Source organism: Pygoscelis adeliae, unplaced genomic scaffold, assembly GCF_000699105.1.
Source record: "Pygoscelis adeliae isolate BGI_AS28 unplaced genomic scaffold, ASM69910v1 Scaffold349, whole genome shotgun sequence".
Classification (NCBI taxonomy): Eukaryota; Metazoa; Chordata; class Aves; order Sphenisciformes; family Spheniscidae; genus Pygoscelis; species Pygoscelis adeliae.
Window position 1 is genome coordinate 1,505,968 of NW_008825608.1, and position 12,092 is coordinate 1,518,059.

At 52.1% G+C, this 12,092-nt stretch overlaps 1 protein-coding gene across 1 annotated transcript; it reads left to right on the top strand.

Moving 5' to 3' along the window:
* Positions 1-77: 77 nt before the first annotated feature.
* Positions 78-9,324, top strand: LOC103924126. The gene is made up of 8 exons (XM_009332588.1): positions 78-174; positions 1,160-1,231; positions 1,314-1,385; positions 1,729-1,800; positions 2,009-2,080; positions 2,172-2,504; positions 3,144-3,231; positions 9,138-9,324. Exons 1-8 carry the CDS (start codon positions 78-80, stop codon positions 9,322-9,324), a joined length of 993 nt encoding a protein of 330 aa, XP_009330863.1.
* The last annotated feature ends 2,768 nt before the right edge of the window (positions 9,325-12,092 follow it).

Consider the following 12,092-nt stretch of genomic DNA (forward strand, 5'->3'; position numbering starts at 1 on the left):
CCGCGGGGCCCGCCGGCGCGGCCCGCGGGGCCCCCAGCAGCAGCAGCAGCAGCAGCATGGTGCGAGCGCAAGGGGCCATGGCCCCCGCCCGCCGCCTCCTCCTCCTCCTCCTCCTCCTGGTGGCCCTGCATGCCAGGGCTGCCCAGGCTGCTCCGTGGCGAGCGCGGGGAGCAGGTAAGCGGGCGGCGCTGGTGCAGCCTTTCACGGGCCAGCGGGCTCTTCTCCCCGAGAAGCGTGGATGATGGTTTTTCCCCCGCGAGGGGCCCTATGTTGGTCCCTCCGCTCCTCGAGGGGTGTTGCACATGGCCTGGAAGGAGTGTTTGGAGAGCTGCAAGGAGCCCGCCGAGAGGTCACCAGGCCCCTCTGCACCTTTGGCAGTCCCCACCTACGCCTGGCTCCCACGGTGGTAACTGACCCCCAGCCCGGTGCCGGCAGTTACGGAAGTGGATCCCAACGTGCAATGGAAACATTTCTCATCTGTGCTTGCTTCTAGATGAGGGTGGTGGCAGTGCTTGTCCAGCCTCTCAGCTGGATGCTCATTTTGAGCCCTGGGGGCATCCTGGAGATAAGTTCTTGATGTCTGTTTCCTTGAAGGAAAAAACATTGACAATGTGGCAAGAGCTTATTCATGTGCAATTTTACATAAAGTCCTGTCAAGGTTGATGGCTTCCTGACTTCTTGGCCTGATCCTGTCCTTGAGCCTCAGGGCGATCCCACGGATATGTCAGTGGGAGGAATGAACATTTACCTTTTAATTTTCTTTCCGTGTGAAATGTAACTTAGTCTTTCCGTGGCTGATGCACAGAGATGCAGAAGAGCAGAGACAGAGTGGGTCGGGCTCAGTGATGTGCCCCGGGGGGCTTTGCCTTGCAAAGGTGGACTTGCTAGTGGCTCCACCCTTGGGCTGCTTCCAGTGCAGGCTGCAAAGGGGCTTGTTGAAGCCACTCTCACTTCCTTTGCAATCTGCCAGGTCCTATCCAGGAGGTTACCCCAGCCCCTCTGCAGCTTCTCACCAGGCCCCTCTGCAGCTTTGGCAGTCCCCACCTACGCCTGGCTCCCACGTTGTTACCTGACCCCCCTTCCGGTGCCTGCAGTTCACGAAGGCAGAAGTGGATCCCAACATGCAATGGAAACGTTTCTCATCTGTGCTTGCTTCTAGATGAGGGTGGTGGCAATGGTTATCCAGCTTCCCGGCTGGATGTTGGTTTGGAGCCCTTGGGGCATCCTGGAGGTAAGTGCTCAGCGTCCCTTTCCTTGAAAGACTAAACGTTGACGATGTGGCAAGAGCTTATTCATGTGCAATTTTCCTTAAGGTCCTCTCATGGCCGACGGCTTCCCGACTGCTTGGCCCATTCCTGTCCCCGAGCCTGAGAGCAATCCCGCGGGTAAGGCAGTGGGAGGAAGCAGCATTTACCTTTCAGTCTCCTTTCCGTGTGAAACGCAAGTTGCTCCTTCCGTGGCCAACATGGCAGGCATGGAGAAGAGCAGAGAGGGAACGGGTCGGGCTCAGTGACGTGCCCCGGGGCGCTTTGCCTTGCGAAGCTGTCTTTGCCGGCACGCAAAGACCCTGCAGGCACGCGGTAATCTTTGCACCGTGCTCCTGAGTGGAAGGGAGAGACGAGGGCCGCGGAGTAACCCCGTCTTTGAATTGCACTCACTGCCACTCCGACCTGAAGAAGTATCTTGAACTGTGTCACGGGAGCTGTTCTGTCCTGCGCTTCTTTGCAGCCGTGCCTGTCGGCGAAGGTGATCCAGCTTCCCAGCTGGGTTCCAGGCCTGAGCCTCCGGGAGATGACATGGGTACGTCATGACTTTTTCCTCCCTTGAGAGCTGCCGGCTCAAAGCCCAAAGGTCGGTCAGCCAGCTGGGTGCCTCTGCAGGTGTGAGGACAGAGACCTGCATGTGTGTGCCCTCTCCTTGCGTGATCCCCTTACCGCTTCTGCGATTCAGTTCTGCTGATGTAGATCACAATATATGATGGAGGCTTCTCCAGGGTGTTTCGTTACAGATGTGCCCGTAGGGAGGACTCTTCCAGCTCCTTGGCTGGATCCTGCACTAGAGCCTGGCTGGCATCCCAGGGGTGAATAGTCAGTCTTTACTGACCTCACAGGCTGTCTGCTGGTGTTCCGTATTTTATTCATGTGAAATTGAACTGAATACTTTCTGTTAAGGTCCCCCAAGAGCAAAGGACCACAGTAAAAGAGGAAAAAAGTCCCCGGAGGCATCTGAAATCCTAAAGCAAATTCTGGAGCAACTGGAGAAAGGACACGGTGGGTCTATTTCACTCTGCCTTAGCCGTCAGACTCGGCAACCGGAGGTTCTAGATGCACGTCTGGACACGCTGCAGCCTGCACAGCGGGAAGGGATCGATCAGAGCCTCGCAGCAGCGACGCTGGGTTTCACGCCTTGCAGGCGGGGGGGAGCCACAGAGATGGTGCAGAGCCTCTGCTGCCAGTTGTGGTTCAAGCCGAGTGCCGGGGGCAGCTGCTGCCCCCGTGTTACCAGTACGGCTCAGAGGTGGCTTGTGCGGACGTCGCTAGGCAGATTTGAGGGCCTGGCGTGTGCCGGACTTGTGTTCAGCTCACGCACAGCGCTGCTGGCCCCTGGGCCAGTTCCAGGCGGGAGCGAGGTCCCAAGCAGCGCGGGCTGCCCTTTCCTAGTGCTGGAAGTCGGGCGGAGATGCTGATTCGGCAGGCTTTTTGGGTTGTGCTCGACTTCCCGTCTGCAGACCGATAGCCGGGGTGGGACGAGTGTGACCGTTGCTGGCGCTTACAGGGAAGGGCACGAGGGCCTTGCGGAGGAGCCCTTCTCAGAAGGGCTGTTTCCCCGGCTGGCCTGGCTGCAGCTTCTTCCCGCCCTCTTTGAAGGAAGGCATAAATGCCTTCACCATAAATGCATCACCTTGCAGTTTGCCAAAAACGCACTACGGGCAATGCAAACCAGAAGGTCGCGTGCAATTTCCTGGTCTCCCAGCAGGTCAGGCGTGGCGGCTGTTTGGGCTAGTGGCTAGGCGCAGCCCCAAAAGCCCAGGCCTTGTTTCTAAACCTTATCAATGTCTTGGAGAAGTATTGCCGCCTGAAGGTGCCATCCCCCTGACGGGGAAGGGTTCCCTCTGATCCAACTGTCCCGCTTTCTTTCTCAAGAGACGGACCGAGAGGCGGTGCAGAAGGAGGCGTTTTGGGAAGGGAGCCGTGGCTCCCTGCCAGGCTCTGCCAGCCACCAGCACGCCAGGTAATTGCTGTCCCGTGGTCAGCCGGTGTCACCCATCAGGATCGCTGCGTGTCAGCAGGCTCTTCCCCCAGTGCCTGCTCTTGCACGTCACGTCAGCAGCCAAAGCTGAAAGTGCTTTGGGTCGCGGCATCTGGACCACGTTCCGCAGATGAGGGCAAATGTGACTCTTGCACGAATGTGGCTCCCGCCACATTCTGGGAGCTGCATCCCGGAGCTTGCCGTGAGTCCCTAGAGGCCCAAGGCACAAGAGCAGCACAGAGCGGGATCCCTCCCGTCAGCTGAGGTCCAGAGCGATGCCCTGACTCCCAGGTCGGGCAGAGCCTTAGAGGGAACCTCCCCGTCCTCCTGCATCCTCTGTGCCTGAGTCGTGCTGAGGCTTTACCTGGTGTCTCTGCTTTTTGGCAGTGCTGTCAAGGCCCAGAGAAGACCACCAGGGCAGCGTATATGAATTTTTTCCAAAAAATCAAGGTACTGAGCAGTCTTGCTGTGGTTCCTATTTGGGAGACATGTCCTGAAACCTGGGAGCGGCTGCAAGCGGTGCCCGTGCTGGAAAAAAGGCAGAAGGGGAGAGCAAGGTTCAGGTGTCTCCTGAGAGGGCCTGACTCCATCCCCTCGGGGGGGAGGGAGCTGGCTCAGGGGGAGGGAGAGTTGGGGGTGGCACTCCCTGCTGCAGGGATTGTTTTTGTCCGTGTCCCTCAAAGGAGTGACTGGTCAAGCAGCTGCGCTCCCCCCGTGCTCTCCTTCTGAGTTTTGTTCAGTGGGACAACTTGTCCCAAAGGGTCAACAGCACTGGGGGTCATGGGAAAGCGCAGGTGGGTGGGTGCAAAAGAAATCTTGGCATGTGAAGAATCACCAAGAAGGGGGAGCAAAACTGTGACCCTGGGAGAACTGGATTATGGACATCGCAGCATGTAAAGAAAGCTGAGAGGCAAAGGAGAGGCTCCCAAGCACATTGATGTGCACTGGCTTGGGGAGTTCCCTTTGCTTCTGCTGCAAGCCAGGAAGCATTGCAGAGCTGCTAACAAAGGGGAAAAGATTTCCTGGCCATATCAGATGTGCTGTGAAGTTACCCGTGGTGCACAGGACTGAGTAACACCCCAAATTGCTCCTCCAGGTGGGGTCAGTGAGAGAAGCCCAAGTGTTTCACATACCCAAGATCTACAAAGGCGCTGTATGATAGGCACAGTGGCAGTCCTGGTTTCCCTGCTGCTTGGGACAGCACTGCGGTGTGTAGTGATCCGGTGGAGGAGGAGACAAGAGTGAGTCGCTGCTTTCCCACCCCACTGCTTTCTTAGATGGCTGCTCGGAGCCACAAAGCATTTCTGGTCCAGAGAGTCCCTGTGTCCCATATGCAGTCAAGGGCTTCAGCAGCCTCCTCTCTCCACAGGTGCCTCTCTGCAGCTTCAGTAGCCCCAACCAACAGCAGCGGCTGCCCACCGCCGGGCCGGCCCCCCTGCCACCCCTGAGAGCGGGAGTCACCAGCCGCTGCTCATGCCTGGAGAACCAGCGCGCCCTGCCTCTCCCAGGCCCCCACACCCCCCTGGCCCAGCCTCGGCTGCCTGGTAGCTGCAGGCCTGGCCCAGCACCCTCCAGCCCCAACTGAAATGGCTCCCCTGTCCCCTGCACCTGCTGCCCCAGCTCTCCTGCAAGAAGTTCGGGCTGGGGTTGCGGTGACAGAAGCCCCACTGACAGCTTTGGGGATCAGCAATTTCCCTCCAAATAAAGATAGAGTATGACACAAGAGTGTGTGACAGAATGTGACACAGCCATCACACAAACGTCCGGGTGCTACCAACAGCAAACCCTGTGAGGCACTAGCTCTGGCTGACCTCCATGCCTAGGCACAGCCACGGATGCCCACGGTGTCGGCAGGCAGGAGCCAGGCACGGGGCTCCTCTGACCAGTGGCAGGGCCCAGAGGGGCTGGGGGAGCCCATGGCCATGGCCAGCAACAGACAGCAACGCCAACCTGACAGGAGCCCGACCTGGCCAGTTGCACAGACTGGTGAGGGTCCATGGGGTGAGGGAACGTTTATTGCAGCAGGATCACCTGGCCGAGGACCTCCTCAAATGGGATACCGAGGGAAAGGGAGAAGTCATCAAGGGCATCTCCAGAGACACAAGCCTGGCAGGCAAATGTAATGGAGACAGGAGAAACAGAGGTCCTCAGTTGCACTAACTAATGGGCCCTTGATGGGCCCTAATTGATGGGCCAGCACCAATTGAGGGTGCTGTAAAGTATCTCCACACCTGGGTGCCGAGCATCCTATTAAAATGCTCCCTGAGTCAGGCTTTTGCTGCATTTTTCACAGCATAGTTAAGGCAAAAGCTGTGCATGTAAGCAAAGCAAAATAAGGAATGAATTTACTACTTCCCATCAGCAGGCAGATGTTCAGCCAACTCCAAGAAAGCAGGGCTCTTTCACACATAATGGTTACTTGGGCAGACAAACACTGTAACTCTGAATGTTTCCCCTTCCTCCTTCCTTCAGCTTTTATTACTGAGCACAACATCATATGGTGTGGGATATCCCTTTGGTCAGTTGGGGTCAGCTGTCCCAGCTGTGTCCCCCCCACAGTTTCTCGTGCACACCCAGCCCATTCTTCGGCAGAGCAGCGTGCGGAGCAGAAAAGGTCTTGGTGCTGTGTAAGCACTGTTCAGCAATAGCTGAATTAGCCCCGTGGAGAAGTGCATGGACAGTGTGTCACAGCTGTAATTGAGAAGAAACTCAGTGAAGGTGTGGTAGGGGTTGCAGTTGTTGCTCTGGCTTCTCAGCTGGTCCCCCAGTATAATGTCCAGCTGGCTGAAAATAGAGGGCAGTGGGTAATTCACGAGAACCATGGCCTCACCGACTCCGAGGTTGGACCCATCACCTTTTTCAATGGTGCAGCAATGATGCAGCAGGGTGTTGTTTAGATCTACATAATATTCCTCATTCCTAGCTATAAAAAAGTGCAGCGGTGCAGAATCTGCAATAGTGGAAAGTGAAGGCACCTCAATAAACAGGCTTTTCTCAGTGCTGCTCTGCGCTAGGGACACTTCACACAAATCCATCTGGGATTTGGTACATTCTTCTGAGCAGCCAGAAATGACAGCCATCCTTTTTCAAATATATTTCCTTTTCTAGTGGTAGAACACGACCTCTTTCTCTGGGTTTTCTCTTTATTTTGCCGCGTTCTGCCTGGCTTGCTGTTCTTTTTCTTCTTCTTGGGGGCGTGACATGGCTCTCTTTCTTTTAAGGGTTTTTCTTTGAATATAAGCAAGTGCTGAGCCCTCCTGATTTGATGGTGTTTCCAATTTATCCTTGGAAACATGGCCAAACACCTTTTTTTAAACAATTTCCAACCCCTTTTCAAAAACGGGATGGCCTTTCCAAACAATGTACAGGATATACCTCCAACACCCATCACCCAGCATCACAGGAACACCTTGACAACCAGGAAGACCACTGCCAGCCTGGGCTTCATGTACAAGCACAGGTATCCATAGCTTTTCTCTACTACCATTTTGGTGTGGTTTCTTAAAATACCAGAGGTTTCTTGAGCCAAAGATGCACCTTCACAATCACCTTCCAAAGCGAAAGCAGACATGCTTGTTCTGGTCAGTCTTTATTTCAGTGCTGATCGTGTGGCTTATCAGATCTTGTTGTTATTACCACTGGTTGGACCACAGCACAATAAAGGAAGTGCAAAGGCCCTGACAAGCTGGTGCTCTACAAGGTCGATGTAGCGGTAGAGTGAGTTAAACCTTCCTGTGATGTCCACCACTAAGAGACATTTCTTTGCAGCAACACCCAGAGAAGCCCCCAAAATATGTGCCAGATCCCCAGTTGTAGAAAAAGGGTAAGGCTTTTCATCCATTTTGCACCTGTTTTCCATTGCTTGTTCAGGTTCTTGTGGTGTCACAGGTTCCTGAGTAGATGATAGGGCAGGAGCAGGCACCTGGCTTGTGCAGGTGCTTGTGATGTCTCTGGTAGCTGAATAGATGATAGGGTAGGATCAGATGGCAAAACTGGCCATTTTGTCTTCATGAAGGTTGTCACGATGCAGGGGATAGGCTGACCTGACCTTGGTGACTCCTCTAGCATAGATGGATCGTCATCCACCTCATCATGTCCCCGTCCTTCCAATTCCAGAGCCTTGTATCTGTTGCATAAGGGCACCTGGGAAGGCAAGGTAGACAAGGAGAAGCTTCTCCCACTGCCCTGAGCAGAGAATTGTTTCCATTCACCACTATCCCTCAAGTCACTTCTTTCTGTCTGGTGGAGCGCAGGATCCCCCTTGTCATGTGTTATGCCTAGCTGACATTTCTGTTCCAGTGAGGGCAGAGTATGGTTCCACCAGTCAACCTCCTTGGACTGCTGGATGCTCCTCAACCTGTCCACTTCCTCCCGAAGCTCAGCCACCAAGCTGAGCAGTTCTACGTGGGTGCACATCTCCCACAGACATTCTTGCTACTGGCCAGTTTCTACACCAGTAAAAACCTTGGGCACACCCTGCAGCTGGAGACCTGGATGGCTGCATGCTCCCTTGGAAGCTCTGTCTGGGTAGCTGCACTGGACCCAGTGGGTGATAATACCACAGAGGATGCAGAGGACATAGCTTTCTGTCAAGTGGTCACCACTGCTTGAGTTCCCTGGGGGGAGGGGAGGAATTATGACTGGTGATGAGGACCTGGGGGTGGGTGGTCTGGTTGGTGAAGCTGCAGTCCCCCAGTGTCTTGGTGTCCTCCAGCAGCTGGTCATCCTTGCTGCCACCTGGTCCCTCCCCACTCACACAGCCCAAGGGTTTCAGGGGCCCAGAAACCCCCTCAGACGCCTCCTGGGGGCCTCACAAGCCTTGCACTCCTCTCAGCACGTGTCAACTGCTGCTGCTGCTGCTAGGGTCAGCTTTCCACAGTTTGAACTGGCTGCTGATAGCTGATAGTCCAGGAGGAAAAACCTGGCTTGTGCAGGTGCTCATGATGTCCCTGGTGGCTGAGAAGCTGATAGGGCAGGAGCCGGAACCTGGCTTGTTCAGGTTCTTGTGATGCCATATGTGGCTGAGTAGCTGATAGGGCAAGAGCAGGCACCTGGCTGTTGTGGAGGCTTGTCATAGAATCATAGAATATTCTGAGCTGGAAGGGAGCCATGAAGATCATCAAGACCAACTCCTGACTCCACACAGGACAACCTAAAAGTTAAACCATATATTGTTGTCCAAACACTTCTTGAACACTGACAGGCTAGGGGCCATGACCACTTCCCTGGAGAGCTTGTTCCAGTGCTTGACAACCTTCTCAGTGAAGAACTTTTTCCTGATAGCCAATGTGAACTTCTCCGATGCAGCCTTAAGCCATTCCCTCGTGTTCTATCATTGGACACTAGAGAGTAGACATCAGCACCTCCCCCTCTGCTCCCCCTGATGAGGAAGTTGTAGACAGCAATGAGATCACCTCTCAGTCTCCTCTGCTCTATGCTGAACAAACCTGCTATCCTCAGTTACTCCTCATAAGTCATGCCCTCTAGTCTGTTCACCATCTTTGTTGCCCTCCTTTGGACACATTCCAATATTTTTATATCCTTCTTATATTGTGGAGCCCCAAAACTGCACACAGTACTCAAGGTGAGGTCGCACCAATGCTGAGTAGAGTGGGACAATCACTTCTTTCGACCGGTTTAGCTGTACTGTGCTTGATGCACCCCAGGACACGGTTGTCCCTTTTGGCTGCCAGGGCACATTGTTGACTCATATAGAGCTTACCATCAACCAAAACTCCCAGATCCCTTTCTGCAGGGCTGCACTCCAGCCTCTTGTCTTCCAGTCTACATGTACATCCAGGATTATACCATCCCAGGTGCAGAATCCAGCATTTGTCCTTGTTAAATTTCATATGGTTGATGATTGTTCAGTGCTCTAATCTGTCAAGATCTCTCTGTAAGGCCTCTCTACCCTTGCTACCTGAAAGCAGTGGTCATACCTGCAAGTGTGCCCGGCTAGAAGAACTCTTCAAACAAGTACCTATGTTACAAGAGGAGCTCAACAGGCAGCACAATATCCGGGAATGTGAGAAGGAGATCGATATGTGGTATTGTGCACTGACCCAGGCTGAATGACAGCCCTGCCTTAAGGCTGTGCAAGGGGAAGGTAACCTGAGTTCAACCTCAAGCTGACTGACACAAGTAACCGATGAGATGAAGGAGACTGGACTCTTGTTTCTGCTTAGGGCAGAAAGATGCTTCCCCCTTCCCCTGAAGTGCCCCTACATAACAGATAGGATGCTCTGGGGTTGGAGACTGAAGAGCACATGAGTAACGGACAGGATCCAGAAAAAGCTTACCATACAAAGTTGATCCAACCACCCGTCTGCATTAGAACCAGTGCCACCAGAAAAGCACGTAAAGTGTTAGTAATTGCAGATTCCTTGCCGAGAGGCATCTAAGCACCCATTTGCTGTCCAGACAGTTTTTCTAGAGAAGTTTGCCGCCTACCAGGAGCTCGCATTTGCAATGTCACTGAGAGGCTGCAAAGCCTGGTGAACCCTACTATTCCAGGTAGGGTTTAATGACACTGCAACAAGGCAACTTAGAACCATCAAAAGAGATTTTATGTCTGTTAAAGGGACATAAGCAATGTTAAAAGGATCAGGAGCGTAGATGGTATTCTCCGTCTTCCCAGAGTAAGGGATCAGGAAGGAGGAGACGAATTGAACAGGTGAATGCTTGGCTGCGTGGCTGGTGCCATACTCTAGGTTTTGGTTTCTATGATCATGGATCTACCTTTGAGTAGCTGGGTCTGTTGGGAGCTGACGGGATTCACCTGACCAAGTGGGGCAAGAGTGTCTTTGCCAACAAGCTGGCCAGACTTATAAGGGGAACTTTAAACTAGACTTAGTGTGGGGAGTTTTGAGTAGTAAGAGAAGAGCTAAGGGCTGCTGATGTATTAGAAACCAATAGGAAACACCTGTGGAAAGTCTCAAAGGAATTAAGACACGTTCCTCTAAAAAGGTGGGACTTCAGTCCGCCTGACATCTGCTGGAAAAGCATCACAGCAAGCTGTAAGCAGTCCAGGAGATGCTTGGGAGTACACCAAGGATAATTTCTTAATCCAGTTGATAAGAGAGCCCAACCAGAGAAGAAGCATTACTGGATCTGTGTTACCAACACAGATGAACTAATTAGAGAGGTCAAGATCGGTGGCAGCCTGGGCTGCAGTGGAAATGCATACTTCCCATCACTGGAAGTGTTCAAGATCAGGTTGAACGGGACTTTGAGCAACCTGATCTAGTGAAAGATGTCCCTGCCCATGGCAGTGGGGTTCAACTAAATGATCTTTGAAGGTCCCTTCCAACCCAAACCATTCTGTGATTCTATGATTCTATGTACCTGGCAGTCCACTGGAGGCACAGCATCGCTTACGATCCTGTGTTTGCTATCGGTGACTGGGTGAGTGGCTGTATGGGCGCGTTGTTGCTCCTCTTTCTTACTGCCTCAGTAAAGCTTTGGTTATAACATGTTGTCATTACTGTTTGGACAACAGAGGGAGGGGAAGGAAGGAAGGAAGGAAGGAAGGAAGGAAGGAAGGAAGGAAGGAAGTGGAGAGGGAGGGGGGGAGGGAGGGAGGAGGAAAAGAGGACTGAAAGTTTGAAGGAGTTAAGGGGTCTGCAATAGTATCTGAATGTGCAGTGGTATATGCAATGATATCTGCATCTGGAATATATGTGCTTGTGTACTTGTACCTGTAATTGTATGTGTAATTATATAATGTCTGTAATTGTATCTGCAATTGTATGGGTGATGGCTTCTGTGACTACTTGTATCTATAATAGTATGTTTAATTGTTTCTCTATCTTTAATTGTGTCTGCAATTGTACATATTTTGTGCCTGTATTTGCAATTGTATCGCAATTAAGTGTATATATGTGTCTGAAATTATATCAGTTTCTCTGATGGTATCTGTGATGGTGTCAGTCTCTGCATTTGTGATGGTACCACTATCTCTGCCTCTAATGGTATCTGTGTCTGTATCAGAAGTGGTATCTGTATCTGCACGTGTACTTGTATTTGGTTTCTAGATGTGTATGTGCCATTTTATCTCTACCTGCAGTAGTATCAGCAGGGGTATCTCTAATGGTATCAATATTGGTGTGACTATCTGTAATGGTATCACAATCTGTAATAGTGTTGGCAATGGAATCTATAATGGTATTGGTATCTGGATCGTTATGGGTAACTGTATCTATAGCTACAACGATGTCACTATCTGCAATGGCATCTGCAATGATACCTGCATCTGCAATGGCATTTGCAATGGTATCAGTATCTGCAATGGCCTCTGCATCTGAAATGGTGTCTGCATCTGTGATTTTATCTGCATTGGTATCTACATCTTCAGTGATATCTGCATCTGCTGTGGTATCCGAAGTGGCATCCAGTAATGCTATCTGCACTGGTATCTGCAATGGCATTTGCATCTGCAATTCTATCTCCGATGGTATCTGCACTGGTGTCTGCATCTCCAATGGCATCTCCGTCTGCTTTTGCATCTGAAATTGTATCTGCATTTGCAATGGCATCTGCACTGGTATCTGCATCTGTGATGGTATCTTCAGTGGCATCTGCAATGGTATCTGCAATGATATCAGCTTCTGCAATGGCAACTGTGATTGTATCTGCATCCGCATTGGTATCTACATCTGCCATGGTGGTATCTGCATCTGTCTGCAACAGTATCTGCATCTGCAGTGTTATCTGCATCTGCAGCATTATGTGCAACTGTGTCTGCCTTCGTTTTCGTACCTGCATCTGCAATGGTATCTACATCTGCACAGTCATCTGCAATGCTGTGTGCATCTGCTATTGTATCTGCAATGATATCAGCTTCT

Coding starts and splice junctions, on each gene's coding strand:
- LOC103924126 (XM_009332588.1), top strand. CDS start 78: ATGGCCCCCGCCCGCCGCCTCCTCCTCCTCCTCCTCCTCCTGGTGGCC. Junction 1,232..1,313: donor GCCCTTGGGGCATCCTGGAG/GTAAGTGCTCAG, acceptor ATTTTCCTTAAG/GTCCTCTCATGGCCGACGGC. Junction 1,801..2,008: donor GCCTCCGGGAGATGACATGG/GTACGTCATGAC, acceptor GTTTCGTTACAG/ATGTGCCCGTAGGGAGGACT.